This window comes from Carassius carassius, chromosome 31, assembly GCF_963082965.1.
Source record: "Carassius carassius chromosome 31, fCarCar2.1, whole genome shotgun sequence".
NCBI classification, from domain to species: domain Eukaryota; kingdom Metazoa; phylum Chordata; class Actinopteri; order Cypriniformes; family Cyprinidae; genus Carassius; species Carassius carassius.
Genome location: NC_081785.1, coordinates 5922222 through 5946215, shown reverse-complemented (window position 1 = coordinate 5946215; position 23994 = coordinate 5922222). Strand labels below are relative to the sequence as shown.

General features: G+C 36.0%; 2 protein-coding genes across 2 annotated transcripts; one reads left to right on the top strand and one right to left on the bottom strand.

The window, feature by feature from the left end:
• Positions 1-455: 455 nt before the first annotated feature.
• On the top strand, positions 456-13831 carry LOC132112020 (prepronociceptin-like). Its single transcript, XM_059519617.1, has 3 exons — positions 456-555; positions 10661-10813; positions 13029-13831. The coding sequence occupies exons 2-3, from the start codon at positions 10691-10693 to the stop codon at positions 13617-13619; spliced, it is 714 nt and encodes a 237-aa protein (XP_059375600.1). The 5' UTR covers positions 456-555; positions 10661-10690; the 3' UTR covers positions 13620-13831.
• A 2540-nt stretch (positions 13832-16371) lies between these two features.
• On the bottom strand, positions 16372-23135 carry LOC132111420 (zinc finger protein 395-like). The gene is made up of 10 exons (XM_059518688.1): positions 22686-23135; positions 20306-20532; positions 20001-20188; positions 19818-19924; positions 18690-18883; positions 18485-18585; positions 18154-18391; positions 17887-17985; positions 17175-17293; positions 16372-16484 (listed from the first exon to the last, which is right to left on the bottom strand). The coding sequence occupies exons 2-10, from the start codon at positions 20447-20449 to the stop codon at positions 16373-16375; spliced, it is 1302 nt and encodes a 433-aa protein (XP_059374671.1). The 5' UTR covers positions 20450-20532; positions 22686-23135; the 3' UTR covers position 16372.
• Positions 23136-23994: the final 859 nt, after the last annotated feature.

Sequence of the window (23994 nt, the reverse complement as noted above, 5' to 3'; positions counted from 1 at the left end):
AGAGTTTTGATTGCTTGATCAATATTAATTTTAACTTCTAGACTACAAATGAGATATTGAAAATGGCACAGATTGAAGCTTAATTGGTCAGGCTTTTTGCACACAGCTCTCAAAGCATCATTATTGTCTTGAGCATTGAGCATCACTTCATCAGAGGATGAATGGACAGAGGACACACTGTGAATGAGTGTGCAAGTATTCTGGGAAAATGTTTGCTTGTATTTTTAGTTTTCTAGTTGGTTCTCAGAGACTGCAATCCTTGACGTAGAGAGAAGTCTTGACGTCCACCCATCCCAATACGTAAGACAGTCTTCTCTCTCGCTCTTCTCTCACACACACACACACACACACACACACACACACACACACACACGCACACACACTTGTAAAACAGGGGGTTAGGGGTTGGACCACAGGGAGGGGTGTGTCTCTATAAGACGACCGAGCAACAGCATCCTCTTAGGAAACAAACAGAAGCAGGAGATAGGAGAAAAGAACCGTCTTCAGTTTCAGCAGATCTGCTCAGGACAGGTGCCGGAACCACACACAGCTCAGGTAAGCTGACAAATGGCAAGAAACACTTTAGATTCACATCAATTTACTCAAGCCACTTTGCATGAATCTGTTTGCTGATTATTTTTAATTTAGAGCGTGCAATACAATTAATTTTTTCATTAAACTTAAAGGGATATTTAACTCATTTGCTCACCCTCTTGTCCTTCCAAACCAGTAAATAAAATACTTTCTTCTGTGTAATTTCTTCTTTTGAAAGAAAGTTTTGAACGACATGGGGGTGTAATTGAGAATATTTTCATTTTCTAAATAAAGTTTTTATTAGATCAGTAGTTTATTGCAAGTGTTTGCAGAATATCTCAAGCTAAATAACTATTTTGTCCACTTGTATCTACAATACGAATAAATTCACAGTTGACCACATGTAAGAAATTTGACATTTCTTCACATAATTAACTGACATAAAACATCAAATGATGTATGAAAATTATGGTTTATGGTTTTCTTCTGAAACCTATTTATGTGAATGACAGGGACATATTTTTCACTTTGCTCTCATAATTGAGTCATCGATTGATACATATTTTAATCAATGCATTTCTTTACAAGGCATAATCCAGGTTACTATGCACCACATTTCATTTTAGGGGGAAATTTACTGTACTCTGGCGTGTTTAATTCAACTGAGAGAAATATTGGCAGTATTGTGAAATATTTTTAAAAAGGAGCTGACTTTCGGTGCACAAAATTCCTGGCACCTGCTCCATTCATGGGCCATTACCATGCAATTTCCTACTATCTTTGGCCAGTGTCTTTAAATGTCTTATCTGCTAGAGTAAGTTTGGATTTATTGCTCACTGCTCAAGTTTCAAAACTAAAGAGCGACAGATATTGTTCGTTGATTTCACATGAGATCCTAATGAATTAGCCTTTAAATATTGTGGAGCAATTCTGCCTTGGTTCATTCAGAATGTGACTTTCTGATGTTACACTGTGCTAGATAATTTCATACTTCTTGTACTCCACAGAGTGTGACTAAAAGCTCGGTTTTAGCTGATATGAAGAACTGTGGCTATGATCATATATAAAAAAGTGATACTAAAATGTATTAAAAAAAAAGAAAAAAAAAAAAAAGAAAGATACCTGGCTGACTTAAAACAAAAAGAAAATGTAAGTGCTATTGGTTCCTTCTATACAAATTCTTAATTTTGTATGTTGTGTAATTACATTTAGGTGATTATGCAATAGCCTAATCATGGCAACTGCCTCAGTTCCTCTTTTAAAAACTTATGAAAAGACAATTTGACATGGTGATTAATATACATTTTTTCACAAATATGGTACAAAACTCATTCAGGAGAGGTGCAGCTAGGATATTTGCAGAATCTAATATTAGTCAGATTGTTCCTCAGAAGGCCCTGAGGCATATATGTATCGGCTCATCCAAAAATCATTGCTCAGTTTTATACACTGTGAAATTGACTCCTGATTAGCTGTCCTTGCAGTGCTTTAAATATCCTGATGCACAAAACACATATTAATAAGCATAAAAGCAAAAGATATCAGTATAATGACAATTAATAACTGCAAATATAAATATTAAAAAAATAATTAGCTTCATAATAAAAGATTAAGTGAGCTAATACATACCAAGGTGGTCCGTTTACTTTTGTGTCTGTTCATTTTTAGTTTTTTAACTCATGCAAAAAAAGATGTTCCTTTTTAATGGTTCAAACACCGATGAATAGAATAAGCAGACATTTTCATTATTCAAAATTTGTATTTGCTTAGAAATTATGTAAAGCTTGTTTTTAATGTATATAAAATGCTAATTTTAATTTCTAGCTTTTTTAGCACCTATTTAAGGATGATATAAGCGCCCTCTCACGCTACTGATGTGGCTACCTGTAACCTATGGGCGTCGGATGCAAAAAAAAAAGTGGGTGGGTCCTCCACTAGAAAAATTTTACAGGAGTAGATGCCATTTCCTGGTGCCTTTTTATTTAACAATTGCTTTTATAGCCTAAAATAGTTACCACATACCTGGTAAGGTTTCCCAACAAAAGTTTAGTAAGTTATTTTGAACAAAAAAATCTTTTCTCCGCCAAGTAGTTAATCAACAGTGACAAGCAGCAGAAACATTGCTATGTGTGACACAGACACAGATGTAATTCAAATCAGCATTAAAGACTACATGATGCCTTCAAAAACAACAGGTGAACAAATAATGAACATTCACTTAAATAGCAGCTTGTTTAGTGACAGTATTTGAGCACCTAGCCAGACCCATCTGAACAGCAGATATGTATACAAGTATACTAAGATGCTTTGTCTACCTTGCTGTGTCGCGGGAGTGCTGCAGGTGCAAGTAGTGAGAATACGGAATGGAGTTTAATTTAAATGGACTCTGAATGAGCCAAGTGCTATGGATTTGAGGAAGCAGCAGCCTGGAAGTCAAGGCTGTAGCTAAAATGTGGAATGGAGTTTAATTTATTAGGGCATTCCTCAAGTGGAATGGATTTGACTGATGGTTCTCTGAAAAGTGAACAGACATATGCACTGAATTAGAGATTGTAAAAGTAAATGGGTCCAATATCACTGGTCTTAAAAAGTGGGTGGGTCTTGTATGTCAAAGTATAACATGATGGAAATAAGAGATTCATTGTGCAGTGTACAGCTTCATTGATTATAACGGAACTTTGTGAAATCGTAATAAACTGAAATGAATGACAGCTTTTTAATTATTATAAAAAATATGTTAAAATAGATGTACATTAAGAATAGAGCACCCTCACTGATTTCAGAGACACCCCTAGTTCTCACCTGAACGTGTGAGAGAAGTATTACTTATAATTTGGCCAAGGAAAACCGTAAAAAAAAAAAGTACAATCAAAATTTTTTTATACTAATTTGTGAAGTTTTCAAATGCTTATTAAAGGTGCAAAAAGTCATGAACAAAAATCTATAAAGAAGTCAATATTTTCAGAATAAAATGATACAAAATAAAATTTTATGTGTATGCTTCTATCCTGAAAAAGCCTTGTTTGAAGATGGATATTTCATCAAGAAGTTTCTCAGCCCTTAACGTCAGTTTAACAACTGCATTCAATATGGCAGATGAAACAATTACTTTTACATCACAAGCATGAAAACAACCTTAAGCTTTCTGATTAGATAATCTATCCTTATGTCATGGGCCCCAATGCAAAGCCCTGACAGCTATGTTTAAGTGTGCTGAATCCTTCCATCCCATTGATTATTCCAGCCATTGTTCATTTATCATCAAAGATACAGTTGTGGTTATTGGGGCAATTTTCCATTCAATTTTTGGTTGCGTTTATCTTATAGTGAGTTTGTAGATGTATGCCCAAACTAATTTAACCTTCATGGGCTGCAGCAAACCTACTGACACATACAGGTGAAAAAAAGTACACACAGTCTATTCTCCACCCCCCAGAAAAGATCTCAAAAGCAATCAAACATTAGAGATCACAATATATAAACGCAAATATTTCTCATCAGATTCTTTTAAAACCAAATTACATTTGCACTGTCATCTACCTTCTTTTTTATAGTTCTACCTCTCAATGTATATTATTATACATCATTTGTATTTCTTATGAGAAATTTAAAGGGTCACTCCACCCATTTGCATTAAGAGGTCCATTGTTAGAAAACCAGTCATACTATTGAATGGTTGTGCAACATTCTCTCATTTTCCCCTGAGACGAGAGAAATCCACTATTTACCTTTTTCACTTCCTCCTACAATGACGCAAAAATCGTCATTTGACGTCATTGTAGGAGGAAGTGTAAAAAGGGTGGATTTCTGTAAAGACTACAAGCACAAGTAGTCTGCCCATAGGGGGTTGTACCTAATGCGCTAACAGACCTATCACAGATCAGTGCCCGTGCGTTTGATTTCACCGGGAGAAACTTTTTGAAAATATGGAGGAAAATACTGATTTTTCAGACGGATGCATTGGGGAGGATTTTGATTTAGACGAAGTTATGTTAGAAACGGATGTTCGTGGCTACCTTTATGAGCCACAGTACAGTGACGAGCAGCTAAAAAAAAACATGAAAAGCGTCAAACTAACACATTAAAACATGGTTGATTTACATCGATAATAGCAAACTTGTATATAACTTTTAGCTAAGTGTCTAACGTTACATTATTACGTTACATACTAACTTTCAATACACATTCATGTCTCCACGGGTGGAATGACCCTTTAAGGAGAAACACAAATGATCTCCTGAGCTATCTAAGAGCAACATATATGAACAATAAATGTTCATCAGAGATGTTGTTACATCACTGGTCATTTCATTGATATATTCACTATACTTCCAGCCAACAATGACACTTTTACTCATCAACTATTGGATCCTAAGGCTCAAGGTGTTAGTACTGGACTGGTAATAATGGTCATTGATTTATTTTCTCTCCAAATTGATCTAGTGTGTCAGGCTTGAAGGAAATTGACATCATTAATCAAAACTAGGTACAGCAGTTAGCATCATATAGTCTCCAACGTAATTCAAATTATTGGGCAGCACATTATGATCATATTTCAATATTTCTCTAGTTTATGGTGTCAGTGTCATATTACTATGTATCAGAAATAACTAGTTTTTACAGCAATTTCTCAAAGCTTTCCATCTGCAGTTGCAGAATTGTGGTCTAATTAGACACAGCAGTGAGCTGCCGGTCTCTGCCACTGAAAACCCCTCTGGTATCAAACTTTGATTATGTTGGGTTTGATTGAGAAATGAGCTGTGCAAAACCAGCCCCATTTACCTCTGGAGTTTAATGGACCCATTGAGTGTTTTTAGCCAACCGTGTTTGGCAAATAATCAAAATCTCAAGAGATTACACATTTGAAATGATGGACAATATCTCTATGACAGTATAGCGACTGGTGATGGAGAAAGGAAATGAAGCAGAACTTGCAACACTTAAGGCGTGTTTTTACACCGATGAGTTAAAGGGTTAGTTCACCCAGATAGCAAAATTACGTAATTAATAACTTACCCTCATGTTGTTCCAAACCCGTAAGACCTCCGTTTATCTTTGGAACACAGTTTAAGATATTTTAGATTTAGTCCGAGAGCTCTCAGTCCCTCCATTGAAGCTGTGTGTACACATTTGTGGATGTGGATTTGTGGATTAATGCGTATTAGAGATGCGAACCATTTAAAACGATTCAGTTCGATTTGGTGAACTGAATGATTCGTTCGCGAACCGGATATCCAGCTGCTTTGTTTTGAACTCTCTCACACAACAGACACAGAAGAGAAGACAATGCTGAATAAAGTTGTCGTTTTTGCTATTTTTGGACCAAAATGTATTTTCGATGCTTCAAAAAAATTCTAACTGACCCTCTGATGTCACATGCACTACTTTGATGATGTTTTTCTTACCTTTCTGGACATGGACAGAATACCATACACACAGCTTCAATGGAGGGTCTGAGAGCTCTCGGACTAAATCTAAAATATCTTAAACTGTGTTCCAAAGATAAACGGAGGTCTTACGGGTTTGAAACAACATGAGGGTAAGTTATTAATTACATAATTTTGCTATCTGGGTGAACTAACCCTTTAATGCTACTCAGAAGAGACTGCGTGTCTCTGTTAGATTCTGCATTAAAACGCAAAACTGCCTAAAAGCCTATTAAAGGGGTCATGAACTGAGAAATCAAAAACCCTTGTTCTTTTGACATATAAGTTCTTTGAGCCTTCAAAAAAGAAGAGTAACCTGTAAACTCTGTACTACTGAACTAACTGTTTAAGACTTTTATTTGTGCAGATTCTCCAGTACAATGTTGTTTGGAAATGTTTAGTCGTTAAAGCTGATAACATTGCTTTTTAACAGTTAACATTTAAAGATTTACAAACATGTTCTGTGATCAGTTTGTTGTTTACCAGTTCATAATTCAGTCTTGGAGCCTAATTATGACTGATTGAGAGAGGTATTTCACACAGCAGATTTTTTGTGTGTGTCAAATTTATTTATTTTTTTCTGGACAACCTTCTGATGGATTTTACTTTAAAATGTGAGTTCCATTCAGATTTCTTACAATTATTTACAATTTCACAGCATAAGCTATAAAGCTGTTTCCCAGGTATAAGTTGTGTGTTTACAGGAAAAAAAATAATAAAATGCAATGTACTGCTTAATAATCCTTAATAAGCTTTGTTCGAGATGTTAAACTACTTTAGGAGCCCTAAGGACTGCCATGGTGAAAACATTATTTGAAATCTTGTAAAATTTGCTAGAGTATGGGTCAGTGTTTTGATTGCAGAAGAGTTTTACAAAGAATTACTAACACATAATAAAACAAAACTCCAGGTATATTTTTGATGAGGATATGACAATGCAAAATGGTTAAAATCTCTAAAAGTCTATGTTGAATGATAAAGACCCTTTGTTAATAATTTAATTGGAAAGAATGGGCAAAACTAAAATATAAGTACATAAAGAATAATCGATTAATCGCAAAAATAATCAACAGATTAATCGATTATCAAAATAATCGTTAGTTGCAGCCCTACTACGTTGGCCTTCATATTGTAACCTTATCAAAGAACCTAATAAAATATGAAAATAGTAGGGCTGCATGATTAATCGCATGTGATTGTCATGCGTGTCTCATCATGGCTGCACAATTAATCACATGTGATTGTCATGCATGTCTCGTCAGTAAAGCTGGTTCTGTGATTAGTATAGATAAAGTATAGATTAGTTATTATATAGATTATATAGATATAGATATAATAGATTATTAAAGTATAAAATATAGATTAGATTAATAAGACAGGAAAAAGTAGGTCTATGCAGAAATCAAAGGATAAAGATACTCCGAAGACAATAAGGTGCTGTGCAATGCCAAGTTGTGGAAAAACAGTATTTGCATGGCTTTCCTTCTGATCCCAACATTAGAAAAGAGTGGATAAACTTCAGTAAGAATGTAGTCCTTTGATCACTTCATTTTACCGTGCATTCGTTTACAAACGAGGCACAATTCGAAACAGGATTTTCAGAAAGATTTAAACTAAAAAAACAATGCTATGCAGACTATATTGAATATGAAGTAATGTCGTACAACACAAGTGTGAGTAACTGTTTTTATTTCGTGCTTTGTCTCTTATTTCAGATCGTTTGAACCTAAATCACAGAAGCGTCCAACTATAAAGGATGTAGGCTGTCAAACATGCTCAACCGTATCATAGCAGTGGGCGTTTACTTCCGAGTCTACACCCTGCCACACCTATTCAAACAGAGCGTTCTGATGAGGGGGTCAAAACAGGACAGAAAGTACCCTATTACTCCTAAATCATGACTTTTTTTGATGTAAAAAAATCTTGATAACATTATCAGTGGACCTTAGAGAACAGTACAAAATAATAAAAAAGGGAGTTCATGGCCCCTTTACAATATGCTGCTCTGATCCAACTGAGCCCCTAGCGTCTGATGCTGCTTGTTTTCTGTAAATGTAAATAAAATGCAACAGCAGAGCATAAAGTTGCAAATATGAAAAACCAACTTGCAGTTACTAGACACAAAGTAACAATTGTGAGATGTAAAATATCACTGTGAGATATTAAGTCCTACTTGTTAAAAAAAAGTCGCAATGAAAAATTAATTAACAACGAAGCAAATGTGAAATAAAAATTCAAATTGTATGATATAAAGTCTCAGTGGTGAGAAACAGTGAAACTTTGCAATAGAAAGTTGCAATTACGAAAAATCAAGGTCACAATTACAAGAAACTGAAGCACAATTATAATAACACTGTGAGATTAAGTAATGGAGATATAAAGTTTGAACTGAAATAGAATGCGATTATGAGACATTAAGTCACAATTACAAGAAATAAAGTGTAAAAAAAAATTAACATTGAGGTAAATACGCATTCATCATATGTTACAATTATTTCATATTCAAAACATACATTTCATGTTTATTACTAATGGTAATTTCTATGCAAATGCATGTATTGCCACATCCGTGCAGCATTAAACTAAATAAATCTTCTGTAAATAATTCTTATCGTGGTAAAAATGCTTTAGATGCAATGTACTGTAAAGATGGCATTAAACAAAGTCAAAAATCACTAAATGTTCTGCTACTGTAGAACAGATTATGAAGCACTAAAATCCTGTAAATAGAGCACTTAATCATTCCTTTTCAAAACAGAAAAGCTTTCTTATGATACAGAAAGCACAGTTTCTCAAAGTGCACAGATTTCCTCCTAGTCAATGAGAGATTGTTCTTTCCTTTGAGCATATGAGATAATTCTAAAGGTCAAAAGTTAAATCACTCTGTCCATCTTGGTTAAGTCTTTTTTTATTACATAATTGAGTTATTTAATTAAATCTTGAAGGCCTGCCAAGCTCTGCATCCCACATGTATGTACGAGTCTGTACAAACAGCAGTGAGATTAAGAACTTCTGGGGCCCCTGAAGTGCACAGAAATTTGTAAAGGTAATCTAAATTTAAATGAGAAACTTCAACCAGAAACAAATTGCTGCTGAAAAGGAAAAACTATAGTTGTAACAAACAATCCCCACTTGAAATATCCACTCTAAAAAATGCTGCGGCCTGGCCTGAATCCATTTATTGCATCATCTTGTAGTTCCTGAGAAAAAATAAATACAAAAATGAACTAAAAGGAGCAACAAAAATCAATATCCAGTTTGATCTCCCTGCATAAAGTTGTGTGTAATTCACTCACACTTATAATTATGTGTCTTTCCTTGTCTGTTACTCTTACAATGACTAAATTCAATAAGACTCACTCAAGGGGTGCCTATTGATTCTCCGTGACTTACACCTTTGCTTTTGTTCCTGTTGAGACCGTTAGTACAAGTGTAATGCAGGTGAAATTGATTTATCTTGAAGTTGCTTTTGAAGCAACTAAACAATGGGCAGCATGTCACCGGCCAGCCGTCAGTGCTGAAGCGTACATTCATCGGTGCTTTATTTGCTTGACAAGGCAGCTGCAGGATAACGTTATTATTCTTAAAGCTTGGGCATAAAAAGGACTGAAGCGCTTTATAGTCCTTTCTATTGTTTGAACTAATGTGGTGACTAAGACTGCTTAACCAGCATGCATCACAGCGGCTCAAATCCTCCTCCTCTTCTCCATTCTGCTCCCATTACGCCACAAGCACTAATTCTAGCTTCAATTACTACAGATGATGAGTTCTGATAATGAAGTAATAAGAAAAATGCTAAGTTGGTCTCGGATACATTCAAAAAATACCATTAAATATGATTAGTTAATGTCACACAGACAGGCAGCATTTTTGACTAAATCTAGTTTATGTGAGGGACATTTATACAGTCATTATCACAAAATAATCTCACCCTGAAGGAGTTTATTTTGCACTAATGACATTCTGACTGTACATTACACAGCTCCTTGCCAAAATAAACAAATAAAAGGTCATTAAATATTGAACGGAGTTGAAATGATTTTATTAAATTAATTTATCTTTGATTGGTTTTACAGTTTCTGCAAAGAAAAACAGCCCATTACAATGTAGAAAACACGTCGCCCAGCAACAAACTAAACACTGCACCAATAAAATATAATTTAGAATAAATTGTTTAATCTGCTATCAACCTTTCACTAGGTAACATATTTAACTCTATTTTAAGTTCTCAGTTGGTTATTTTTTAATTGATTAGATTTGAGTCACAAAGATGGCAAATTATGCACTTGACCAATCAGAAATTTTCCAGAAAGCCTATTAAAAGGATATTCACCCAAAAATTACAATTCTGTCATCATTCACTCAGCCTCATGTTGTTCCAAACCTGTATGAGTTGTTATCTTATGTTGAACATAAAAGAAGATATTTTGAATACTATGGAAGCAATGGCAACCACCAACTGTTTGTTTACCAGCAATCTTCAAAATATCTTTTTTTATGTTCAACATTAAAAAGAAACTCATACAGGTTTTGAACGACATGAGGGTGAGTAAATGATGACAGAATTGTAATTTTTGGGTGGCATATCCCTTTAATAAGCTAAACTAACGTACACACATGGTTGTGGTGAGATTTGCTTCCAGGAATCGTAACCTATTTTCTCTCTCGCACCATCATCTCTGTCTCTATCCTCTCTACAGACTGCACTTCAGCTGTTAAAACACTGCGTGATGAAGACTCCACTGTGGACGATACTGTTGCTTGGACTGTGTAACCCAGCATGGAGTGACTGCAAGAAAGACTGCCACTTCTGCAGCCAAAAACTGCCTAACGAATATGCCTTCAATAATTTGGTAATTCCCTGCAGTGTCCATCACTTCCCGTATCCCAAGATGAAAAAGTAAATTATAATAAATAATAATCTCTCACAAGTATTTCAAAAGAGATCTCAACATCACAGATTGTGCCAACAATCAGAGATTTACTATGAACTCAAACCATTTGATTAAATTCTCAAACTAAACATACTGGTTATGTCAGCCACATAAGTTTTATATCTTTAGTACGTTCTTATATACATCAATAATTATTCAAGTTTCTTCTTTCAACAGAGAAACATACAAAGTTGATCCTCTAATTTTGTCTGGAAGATGATAAAACAGAATGAAAACACACCATAATCTTACAATAAAGTATATATCCAAACCATAGAAACCAGAATATTATAGATACTATAATTAAGGTTAGGGTCTCTTGATATGGCAACCTCATAGAAAGCACTCAAACACCCTAGCAACCATAATGTGATAAAGCACCTTAACCACCAATGATACCATTATAGTTTTTGGTAATACTTCCAATTAAATTTATTTTTATAGTAGCAGTGTTCACTTTAATTTAAATTTTTTCATTTTAATATATAAAGTATTTATTCATATTTATTTATTAGTTTTAGTTTGTTTAGTGTGTGATATGTAAATGTTTAGTTATTATGTCTAAGATTTATATATTAAGTCTAGATTTATATGTTACTCTGCACAGATCTTCTACAGCTTCTTTAATCTTATTTCATTTTCTTTGCTGTCCAAGACCCTCAATTGCATTAGTTGCCATAATCATAACGATCATAATAACAGTGGAATGTGGTTGTGCTCTGCGGCTTATTATAGCTCCGAGGAGGAGGACATACTCTCTGATTCATGTCAATAACACGCATTTGAGGGGGCAGAAGTGCTAATTTGGTTAAAAATGGCCCCTTGACTCAAAACAGCTGGGTGATTCAGTTATCTTGTTCTGTAATTAAGTAGAAACACAATAACATCATTCGGCAAGTCTGATGGGCCTGAATAGCCCTCCATGGCGCAGGATCACCCTGAGGTGTTCTTGTCGTTTTTTCAGCATGAATGAGCAGATAGGCTATAACTCTTCTGATAACGACCAACTCCCTCGAAACGAAACTGTTAATTTTAAGGGTTAATTGTTTAACGTTACACTGGATTCCGAGGAACAGCTCGTGCTCCTGTCCTGTCGTGACTTTAGTTTCTAGATGCTACGACTACGTTACCTAATTTCTCATGAAATTATCTTTTCAGAAACACTTTTGAAACAGAAAACAAATTTTAAAAAATGGGTCCAGTACATTTATCAATAAAACGGTCTAATTAAGCAATATCCACGAGCAAGAGAGCTGTTATCCAAATATAGCTCCTCCAATCTCCAGATCAGACGAAACAACTATTGCGAGTTGCTTTCATACAGATTAATGGACCGTTTAAAACAAGATAATATTTTGGGTAATTTAAATTTTACATACCATATCTCTAGTTACAGTTGTCTATTTTTCCTCCTCCAAAGAAAATAATTCCACACGAGCCCAAATGAGATGTGTTTTGAACGATTCGATTAAGTTGATTATTAAATGATTCACTTGCTAAACGAGTCACTTAAAAAAATGGTGGCATTGACAAGACGCTTGGCCAGTCAAATTAAACTATGGTTTTACTTAATACACCACATTTTACCTCCATGTGGTTCTTAAGATAATTAGAGACCAAAAGGGGCGTGACTAAATATTTTATCGATCATTTTTTTATATTTATATTTTATATCGATCAAGTTTTAAAAGAATAACAGAAGTGGTGTAGCCAGGGGGAGGTGTTGAAAATTATTTATATGCAAGATTTTGTTTTGTTTTTTTAAAAAGGGACGGAGTAGGGACAATTATGATTTCATTAACTTACTTTGCTATCCTGCTGTAATGAAGAAACTGTTAAAACCAGCTTAAGCTGGTGTGAGGTGGTCTCTCAGACTCCTCAGGCTTTTTAACTGGTTTTAGAGGGGTTTGGGGCACTTTGGCCAACCAGCTAAAACTATCTGAATACTTGTTTGGCTTGGCTGGGAAACCAGCTTAAAGCAGCTAGGACCAGATGACCTATAAATTATTGTGCTGAAGATAAAGTTACAGAACATTCTACACACTCTCATATTGTAATATAATACAGTGTGACTGTACTAGGGCATGATAATGTTGACCGTGTAACGTGTGTTTTTGTGCGGGTCTTCATTCAGGTGTGTTTGGTGGAGTGTCATGGTAAACTTTCTCCAGGCGACACCTGGGAGATGTGTCGCAGGACCATTGTGGAGCCAAAACCAAAAGCCTTGTTATCGGTTGGCAATGGCATGCTGAAAAGAGCAGATGAGGAAGCGGACACCTCTCTGCCTGTAGACCAGGATGATGGGCAGTTTTCTGAAACCCTCCAGAGGTTCGACCACATAACACGGGCCTTGGGAATGGATGATCAGGACCAAGATATGCAGCTCAGTAAAAAATACAAGTTCCTGCAAGTACAGTCAGCACAAGAATCTGAGGAAGAGCGAGACAGAGATAGTGAGATGGAAGGCAAGGAGGAAGAGGCTGCCGTCCACCTGATAAAACGCTTCGGAGGCTTCCTCAAAAACAAGTATGGCTACAGAAAGTTCATGGATCCTGGAAGGCCTTTGCAAAAAAGATATGGGGGTTTCATAGGCGTCCGCCAATCTGCCCGCAAGTGGAACAACCAGAAGCGCTTTAGCGAGTTCCTCAAGCAGTATTTGGGCATGAGTACTCGAGCTAGTGAGTTTAATAGTATGTCTGCTGATGTCACTCAACAGAATGAATAAGCTTTGACCTTTGAAGTGAATAAACTTACCAAGCAAACCTTTTGTCATGCTCATTCGAAAGATACCATGCACCGTTCTCCTCAAACACAAAAAGCTCTCATGGTGCCACAGGTTTACATGTGCATTTACTCAATGAAGCATCTAATCTGTGCCAAACAAAGCTTACATTAAGTGATATTAGCTTGAAATTTGACGAAAACTCTTCTGATTTGATTTGAGACATCAATAGATTGCATTAGATGACTGGTATTGCATATGAAGGCCCCTGTAGTTTTATTATACATTGTGTAAAGACCATTTGAAAACGTTACTTGTTCCAAATTCATCTCCTCTACGACACTGCCACCTATTGGTCAATGAGAGTTCCCATAATGAAATCTCCATGAAAATCCTTGAAATTGAGGTGGATTTCATATGGAGAGGTCATTACTAGACAAAATAGAATTATGAAAGGAATAGTTCTCCAAAAATTAAGTAATTGCCATGCTCACTCACCCTTATCTCATTTAGAGCTCCAAACGGAACGCAAATCAGAATTAAAGTCTAATGAAAGCTAGAGAAACAGACTAAAATTTAAGTTTGGTAACTTTTAAAAACGTTTTTAAAAACGTAACTGTTTTACAAAGTTGCAATTTCATATGAATTTCTACAAAGCATATGAAGGCTTTTTTTTCTTTTTGTTGCAAAAAATAAAACATGAAGTTTCACCCCTTAGCATAGCATAACCATCACTGGGACGTAAACAGATTGTACAAATTCATATGAATTAGCCACCAGTTGACCAAAACATATGCATTGCCATGAGATTATGTAGGGGAAAAGAGCAGCTTTAACAATCTGCTTAACATCTCCTTTTGTGTTTAAAGGAAGAAATAAAATAAAATAGGATCAGAATCATATAAGCATAAGTAATTTCTATACTTTTCATTTTGGGGTGAACTATTCCTTTAAGGGGATTAAGGAAAGCTAATCTGTGTTTATTGTCTCTCCCGAAAAAATAAATAAAGCCAGATTTCACATAAACCATTCCAGCAAAAACTCATCACTGTAAAATGCCTATACAAACATAACAAATTATGTCATGCACATGCACACTGAGTTTGCATCCTCATCTAAGAGTGGGAAGCCCAAAGCATTCATTTGATTATTTTTTAACTGATAATATTGATTTGTATTTGTGCAGATGCAATGATGTATTTATGCAAACATTGCTAAATCATGCTTTTCCCTTTATTCTAATGATAAAACTCATGATGTTCACTAAATGAACTGTACATAGTAACTGAACTATATCAATAAAATAGTTTACTATTTTCTGTGGCTTGTCATGCAGCAAATGATTGTGTGTCCTGAAGTATTTTGTTCATCATTTATTTGGATTTCAAACATAAATAATGCAATATTTCCCAAAGGTTAACATTATTGCATATTGAAAGTACTCTGCCTATTCATCCTCAAAAGTACAAATATTAAAATGCAATACCGTCGGTCGTACTGGTTTAAACAAGTGTTTATTTATAAAAGGCAGGGAGCAACATAAGTTTCATGAAAAGAGATTATAATTTTATCTTAAACAGATCTCAGTTTATGACTTCAGAAAAGGAAATACTTGGGAAGTACTTTACAAAAATGTACAAATAGATTGTTCTCTATCGATGTGGTTAATTGAATGTCTCTCAGACTTTACAGACTAGAATATCCTTAAACAGCTATGACACTGTCGGAAGTTCATAAAGACTTATGGAGATATTCAGGTACATTCAGTTTTATGATGTCAAAACATCATGCTTTGCAAAATATATATTGAGCAACAGATCAAAAAAACAAAAAGGATAATGTACAGAAGTGTTCTACAAAGTAAGAAAATATTTGGACCCAGTATTAAGAGTATAAACCAATCAAACAATTGGTTACACATAAATGGTCATCAGATTCATTTCACATTATTATGCAGAGATGTATATGATTTATTATCTTGCTGAGATTCTTTGGCAAACAGACAAACAGCGAGTGAGCAGACTGGGGCGAGAAGCACAAAAGTAAATGAATAATTGCATATCATCATGCATGTTTGCACAGATACTTCATTAGTATCAATGTGACAGAAAAGTGAATCATATCATTCCACAGAAGTATACCCTGTGACACAGAAATACACCGATAATGACACAACAGCATTTAACACATCACAGATATCAAAATCGTAATAAAAAAAAACCTTATTTCTTCCCATTTCTTTTTCAAAAGTTTGTTTTACAAAGTTTTGCGCTGGAAATCAAAGAAAAAGCTGCTTCTCAGCAGGTAAACATGGCTTACATGAACATAAATGTTATATGCTATTAATACATTTACTCTGCTTTCTTGCTTATCTACAATTAAGCATAAGCTGCCAATTTTGCCCCGAAAGCAATAGCCTGTGGTAAAAACCTCTGTCCGGTCTTATATTAGCTATTAAGTTGGAATGACAAGTAAAATTTCCACAACAGTATATGTCTGCTGTTGTATATGGCTGCATACTGCTTGTAAAAGAAAGGTTCGACTTCATCAGTTCTTGATATAAGATGCAGGAAGACTGCAGCACCAACATGGTTCCTCAGCACATTTCAAAAACACGCAATTGTGATGAAAGTTGAAAAAAGTCTTAAGTCACAAAAGGTGCTCTTTTGGTTTCTTCCAACCATAGTTCCAGGTACATCCCCTCTCTTGAGTCTCTATAAGGTAAGTGTTTTTTTCACATCAATCTAAAGAAGGATTCAGTCGAGGAATCTCTGACATGCCTTTTTCCAGCGGCAGGCGGTGCACCACTGGTCTCTGTGTTCAATGCCGTACACCTTCCGGCATTTCTTGGCTTCGCCCCGAATCCTCCTGTTAGTATAAAATAAATTCAGAGTTAAATTTACCATTTCAGCTAAACACAACAAAACCATATGAAAAGCTATTTGCAACATTTTAAGGGTGAACTGTGTAATTTATACTACAGTTCATAAGTTTGGGCTTAATATGATTTTTTTTAAATACATTAATATTTTTATTCAGCAATGATACATTATACAGTTTTTCATCAAAATTGACAGTAAAAAGATTTAAGATTATTACAAAAGATTTCTGTTTCAAAAATAAACACTGTTCTTTTAAACTTTCTAGTCATTAAAGAATCCTGAAAACAAATGTAATACAGTTTCCACAGAATTATTAAGCAGCACAACTGTTTTCAACATTCGCCATATTCGGACAGTAATCGTTTCTCATGGGAGCGTAAGGTATTTTCAGCATTTGCAGGGACTTGTCTGTGGTTTTATTTCCATCTGAATCCAGAATGTCCATGTCCAACCAGTGTAAAACAATCCCAGCCAAACTGGACTAGAATTAATCCATCAGAATGTAAGTTCTGTATTTTATGGTTTTGTATTTATTATGTTATTAGGTACTTTTCTTTTTCTCTGCCAATCATTTTCTGATTTTTTATTATTTTTTTAAATCAAACAAAGCTTATAAATGAAGATTGACAGCAACAATAACAGACTGAATAAACAAAACAAACCAATCACATCCCACCTTGAAGTGCAATGGTTTCTTGGAGGTGAAACACTGGCAGGAAGTGGCCTGAAGGTGGCGTTGTTATTCTGGAGCCACTGTTCACCAACACTCACTGAACGATGGCGGAATGGTGACCCCTGAGGGAGGGAGAGAGAGAGAGAGACGCACTGCAGTTTATCTTACAGCTGCAAACACTACTCTACAGTACAAACAATGCATCAGTGCAGCAAAACTTTGAACTGTTAAAAGATTTACAATAAGATATTCTTTTAATATATTTTTTCTGTCAATTTACATGCATTAAAGCCATTACATGATACAATATTTCAGGAGATATAAATCAGCATGTAAGATGTTTAAAACTGAAAAGCTAGATCAAAATACACAGACCACAATATTTTTGACCTATCAACAAGCATGTGTTCAGACAAAGAGAACACATTGTCCTCAACTCCACTAGATGGCACTGCAATATCATCCACATTTCTTGTGGGCGGAACAAAGGACACAAAAACATGTGTCCGTTACTCCCATTTTCAGTACAAAAACATACAATGTCTTTGAGACCGCGTGGTGCTTTTTATGTTCTGAAAGCTTTATAGTAAATGCTGCACTGCCAATTCATAACCTATAAATATACACAGTGAAAAGGCGTCTTACAAGACATCTGTGCTGATATTTCTCCAGCCTTGTAGATGATCATGGAATCAGTTCATAAAGAAATGCTCACCTGTTTGCTCTGGTGAACTGTGAGAGATGGAGTCCAATGACAAGACACAGGAACAGACACTGGTTTGCTCGGAGTCACAACCTGAATGGGTGGAGGAGCCTGAGGAATCAACATCAACATTATTAAACCATTTGTGTTCATTCATGTCCATAAATGTTCATTTACATGCAAAAAGTGACATGTGACACTGATACGATCTTTGATGTGCTACACACCCCCAAGAGAAACATTTTGCTTATTACGCCACAACAATGTCAAGCATCTCACCTGGTAAGAGTGCTCAGAATGGACCTGCCAGAAGCTGCCTGGGGCCGACTGGCTGAGTGGGCTGGGCTGGTGCATCTCCGGGGTGGTGGGAGAGGAAGAGGGAGGCGTGTGCCGGCTGGGACTGGATGGAGAAGTGCAGGAAGGCACGTGGCCACCAGAGGGAGCGGTCTGTTCCAGGTCCTGATAGACTTCAGTGTAGTAGAAATCTTCTTCCCTTTGGGAGTGCTCATCACTATGTCTGCAGGAAACATAATACACCATGTGATTACAATAAAAATATCCCAGATTGCTGCATTCATTGGTTTGAATGTATGGTGCTCGTGATGCTCACCCAAGATGATAATTTCGGATGTGACGTTTGATGCCCACTACTGTGGTCAGTATTTTTCCACAGTTTGGCCACAAGCACCGATATGCAACTTTAACGGAGTTCTAAAAAGTGGAAAGCAACATGAAAAAGATGAGCTACATGCTGCATAAACAACCAACACCTAATATATTAGGTTTTATTACTTTCATAAGGTTTTACAATGTACCTTGCGTTTCCTTGGCGTTGGCTCATTAAACAACATTTGGTCCAGTTCCATGTCCAGGCCTTCATCAATGAGAGGGGCGCTCTTGTCCATCTCTGTGATGGGTGGTGATGGGGCGGGGCTTCCGTTTCCATGGTCGCAGCTCCAATATCCACCATCATACAGTTCGCCACCACCATTTTCCATTCGACACGAAGCTAATACAAAAACAATAACAGACCTCGATTAGACCTCAGATTAGCTTAATCAAAAATAAAAATGTCCTTTATACCAGTGGAAACTAAAACTAAAAGTATGATTAATTATATAAATATTATATTATAAAGATTCTATAAATAATTTATACAATGCAGATGAAATAACAAATGATAATGTATATATACACACTATTGTTTGGGGATCAAAGATTTAAAAAAAAAAAACACTTTTTAACACTTTTATTGAGCACTGGTGCCTTAAATGTATCAACAGAGACAGTAAAGACATTTATAATATTACAAAAGATATCCGTTTCAAACATATGCTGTTCTTTTTAAATTGTCTATTCATTCAGAATCATAAAAAAAAGGTATTTCTACTAAAATACTGCACAACCATTTTCAACAATGCTTTTGAAGACTGATTTCTTAAGGATCATGTGACACTGAATACGGGAGTAATGGCTGCTGAAAATTCAGCTCTGCCATCACAGAAATAAATTACATTTGAAAATATATTAAAATAGAAAACAGTTACTTAAAATTACAGTTACTTTTTACTGTATTTTTGATCAAATAAATGCAGTTTGTGAGCAACAAAGACTTCTTTCAAAGGTAAAAATCTAATTTATTTAATTTATATATAAATATGATATATTTATATTTAAGGAAGTAGTATCTTATTTACTCTGGATAATATCCTTCAGGAGTGATTAAAAATCACAATGATATGCAATCCTGTTCTAGCTCCTTAAGGATTTCGCTTTACCAATGAAAACTGTATATGCAGTTGTTAGGGATTTCTTCTTGGTGACGAACACCCATCTCAGCAAGCGTTGACTAATCTCAGCTGGTCCATGCCAGATTTGTGCAGTGCATTGTTGCTTGTGACTTTACCCAAAAAATCAAACATCAAATGTAATATTGTACTTACCTTGAGTTGCCTTCACCGGAGCGGAGTGCTGGATGACTGGACTGCACGACAGACTTGTAAGCACCATTGCAGCCATAATCTCATCCATGTCCACTGTGTCTGTACTCCTGCAGTGTTGAAGTAGAGTTATAAAGGAGTGTTTCACACTCAAAAGGTCATTCTGAAAATTATAACATGACGTACCTTCTTGGCACATCAATGGAGGAGGAGACTGAGGTGGTATGACTGGACGTGGGGCTCGTCCACACGTCTTCCAGCTTGCGATGAACGTGCTGGTTAACCTGCGGCAGGAAGATAGACACCTCATTGTCCACGTGGTTATGCTGTTCGACCACACCTCCACATTCTTGGCCTCCACAGTGCACATACACCTGAAATGTATCGGGGTAAAACACCATGAAATGGCTGAGCATAGCATTGTTGATCTTGTGTACCGCACCCGAGCATACCATTCATATTTTGATTAAATCTACATGAATAAAGCTTACCTTCTGTTCCGGGTAAAGCTTGCTTCTGTGAGGCCCACTATCCAGGCATCCAAGGGGTCCAGTTTCTGTCAGGCCCTCAGCTGAGGAACCACACACCAGGGTGCCCAGTGGGGACCGTTTCCCAAGCCTAGTCTTCGGCAACATGTTCTGTTCCTAGCACCTTCTTGACTGCTTTGAAGAACTCCTGATGGAGATTCAGCAGCGCTGTTCAAACGAAGAACAGGAAGCTGAGAAGAGGAAACAAACAAATGATTACGGTTTTGAGCACTCAGCACATTTTATTGCTATAAGGAGAGCCTGATGTTTTGGAGATAGCAAATTTCTGTATGTCTCATTTGGTGGTTTTATAAAAAATTTAAAAAAGACACAAAAAAAATATTAGTATTGGTCTCAACATTGCTCTTACCCGTTGAATCTGATCGGTGAAATCAGCATGAGTAACCAACCATCTTTCTGTGAAACATCCGACAACTAAATGTCAAACTATTAAGACATCACAGAACAAATGATGCAAAATCTAAAGTGGACGTGCAACTGTGCTCACCGACTATGAGTCATTGTCAGCACAGAATGAACTCCAGGGAAAACTACTTTAAACTGACGTAGTTCATAAAACTGCTATGGTCATGCTAGGCCCTGTCACTTCAGAATGTTCACTCAAGAGTTTAGGGCACAAAGGAATCGCCCATTATTACCAGCTGCTGTCAGGTATTAAGTTTCCTCTCTTCCAGTAAAAGGTGACTCAGAGTAACTGTAACTGATTGAAGTGGAATATCCTTTGATTGGCAAATACTACACATTTAACAGCATGAAAAAGAGATTACTTCTTGCAGTTTTATTTGTATTATGAATAAAGTCATTGCAAACGGATTAACAGAGGTGAATAAGAACATGTGCTAAATCCAAAATGTAAATGTCCTGTAAACCAGGGGGTAAGAGCTAGATGCTGAAAAGTGACAGTAAAGACCTTTATAAGGCCACTTAATATTTGTTTCAAATAAATGATGTTTCTTTGAACTGTCTATTCACCAAAAAATCCTGATAAATGTCAGTTTCAGCATACATATCAAACAGCTGTATTTTCAACACCTGATAATAAAACATATTTCCTGAGCACCAAACCAGCATAGTTCTGAAGGAAATGTATTGGTATTGTGTATAACTGGTATTAAGACAAATCTATAAGAACACAGCAGAAAATACTGTGCAAACCATTAAAAAAAAGACTTGATATTGCCCAAGATGATAATATTAAAATGCTTGTGTTTTTGAGTCTAATAAGAACAAGTTTTTTCTTGAATGTTAAAATAATAATAATTTAAACAAAATAAAGTGTTTTTTTTTTATTGCAAACGCCTTTTATTTACATCCAGCCTGCAACAAAAACCATTTTCCTTTCCTAAATCGGTTTAAAACTAATGATATCTGGATGACTATAAAAGTTGAAGAATATGAGATAATGGTTTCGGAACATACTAGTGAAAGAAAGCCACGCCAAAAAAAACGACCCGGCTATTCTATTACGTCATAACGTATTTACGTCATAGCGTGCTTCCTGGCACACCGGCTAGGCATATTACATGTTTCTGAAACATTCCGAAGAGACGACATTGCAGGCACGTAGCGCTGTTTTATACTAACAGTGGTGATTACGGTGATTTAAATGTATCCCATTTTTTGCAGTCAAGATTCAGCTTATAAAAACAAAGTCAGAACTAATTACTTGTAGAAAAAGCCTGCATTGAACATTATCAGAGCTGATACGTTTTAGCATAAAACATTATTAAACAACGATCTCGGATAACTTATACAATCATAAACTTTTTATTTGTAACATTTATGTTGTTTGACCACTAAAACAACTCGTTTGTGACATGTTTGAAAACCCATTCTGTTTCAGACCGGTTTTGTGAACCCGTTCATTCAATTCACTGAAGATATCTAACTCAAAAGAAGCGTTTGTTCAGGAATCACACATCAATACAGAAACGGATGCTCACAGCCGCGTTGCAGAAGCGAAGCGACTAGAACCCGCAGCCGGAGCACATTAACCATCTAATATTCATTAATTCAAAACACTGAATGCTGTCCTTGCAAAACTGACCATAATATAGCAACTGGACAGTTAATCTCTTCCAATGAGGAATAGTTAGAGACAGTTCCTGTAGATTTCTAAACCCGAGTTAATAAACCAACTGACTTTTTTCATTCTGTTTAGACACGCAAAAAATGTGCACAGTTGTGTTGATATTAGAAGCCTACAGAAACACTAAAATAATCTTCCTCCTAAAGGATTTTAAATCGAAGTACAACATCGCATAAACAAACCAAGTTATCAAACATGCAAAAGCCTTTTCATATGAAGTCACGGTATAGTAACCTTAAAGGCAGAAGCAATACAAGTCTTTACTGAGAAGCATACAGAGCAACGAAAAGACGCGAATGCATTGAAACAGAAGTTAAAACTTTCAATGAACGTACCTTTTGCCAAATTTCAACACACCCCCTTTCCCACAAGGCTCGCTCTGACCGGCCGCAACTTGAAAATGTCCTTTTTCAGAGCGCAGAGAACAGCTTGTGTTCATGTATTCAAAACCCTGGCCTGGATTTATACAATCACGCATAACTGTCCTTGTTTGATAAAGCACCACGCGCGTAAGAACAATACTATTAAAGCAGTCTGTTCTAATCTACAGTGTTCACTTTACACGCCATGGATGCGTCGAGCTTCTGTCTGATTCGGTTTTAATCCGCATTGCTTCCGTCTTCACAGAGATGAGTCGTTCCAGTGTAATCAGATGCCGGGTTTTTCACTCGGCACCTTCTAACGGGCTTCTGCTCTTGTAGTAAACAACCTGACCATGTGGTAGAGATGTCGACGCTCATTGGCTGAACACCGCTTTCCAAGACACACGCCCTACAATTCCAACTTGTTTACGCAGAAGTTGAGGAAGGGTCAAGAAACACAATGGACACACACAGGGCACTGTATTTCACGTACTCCTGCAGCTCTTTAATTAAATCTTTTTGGATTTGCTTTAACGTTACTCCTGTAAAATGCGTTTTCAGAGGAATGCAGAGAAACAACGTGCAAACGGCTGCATTGTTGCTTACTGTGCATATCAAAATTTAAAACATATTTATTTTTGCATAACATTAAGTGTGCATTAAAATTGCACCTATTTAATGATCATAAATCTGCACGGTGCAGTATTAGTCTCTGTGCATGCGTGTGTGCTTCGTGTTCCTTGTAACTCGTGGTTGGCTGATGTTGCATTGTATGGATTTACCTTATAGGATTAACCCTTTGGGTCATCTTTGACTTGTTTTCAGTAAAGAATATGCTATTAATATATTTCCTGTTACAAAATATACAACATATGCAGAGTGAAGACTTCACGTTTTTGAATAACTCTTGTGGGGATCTGATATGCAAGAGTCAAGTAATTGCAATGGTTTATTTTGAGAGGGTTAATAAAATGTTACTCTATATGGTTACCAAACAGCATGTTGTATTTACACGTACAATAGAGAGTATTAAATTCAGTAGCAGTTTTCTTTCATTCATTTATATATATATATATATATTTATATTTTCTTTCTTCTTCAGTAGCTGTTTTCTGAAGGGGGAGGGTATGAAAGGGTTACATAATACGAGTTTTCCCAGTCCTTGGCAAAGCCGCCGCACG

Excerpts from the sequence above, each read along its gene's own strand:
- LOC132112020 (XM_059519617.1), top strand. The coding sequence starts at position 10,691 with ATGAAGACTCCACTGTGGACGATACTGTTGCTTGGACTGTGTAACCCA. Across the intron at positions 10,814-13,028 it reads AATATGCCTTCAATAATTTG|GTGTGTTTGGTGGAGTGTCA; the intron begins GTAATTCCCTGC and ends GTCTTCATTCAG.
- LOC132111420 (XM_059518688.1), bottom strand. The coding sequence starts at position 20,449 with ATGTTGCCGAAGACTAGGCTTGGGAAACGGTCCCCACTGGGCACCCTG. Across the intron at positions 18,884-19,817 it reads TCCGGTGAAGGCAACTCAAG|CTTCGTGTCGAATGGAAAAT; the intron begins GTAAGTACAATA and ends TTTTTGTATTAG. Across the intron at positions 16,485-17,174 it reads AGAAACCATTGCACTTCAAG|GAGGATTCGGGGCGAAGCCA; the intron begins GTGGGATGTGAT and ends TTATACTAACAG.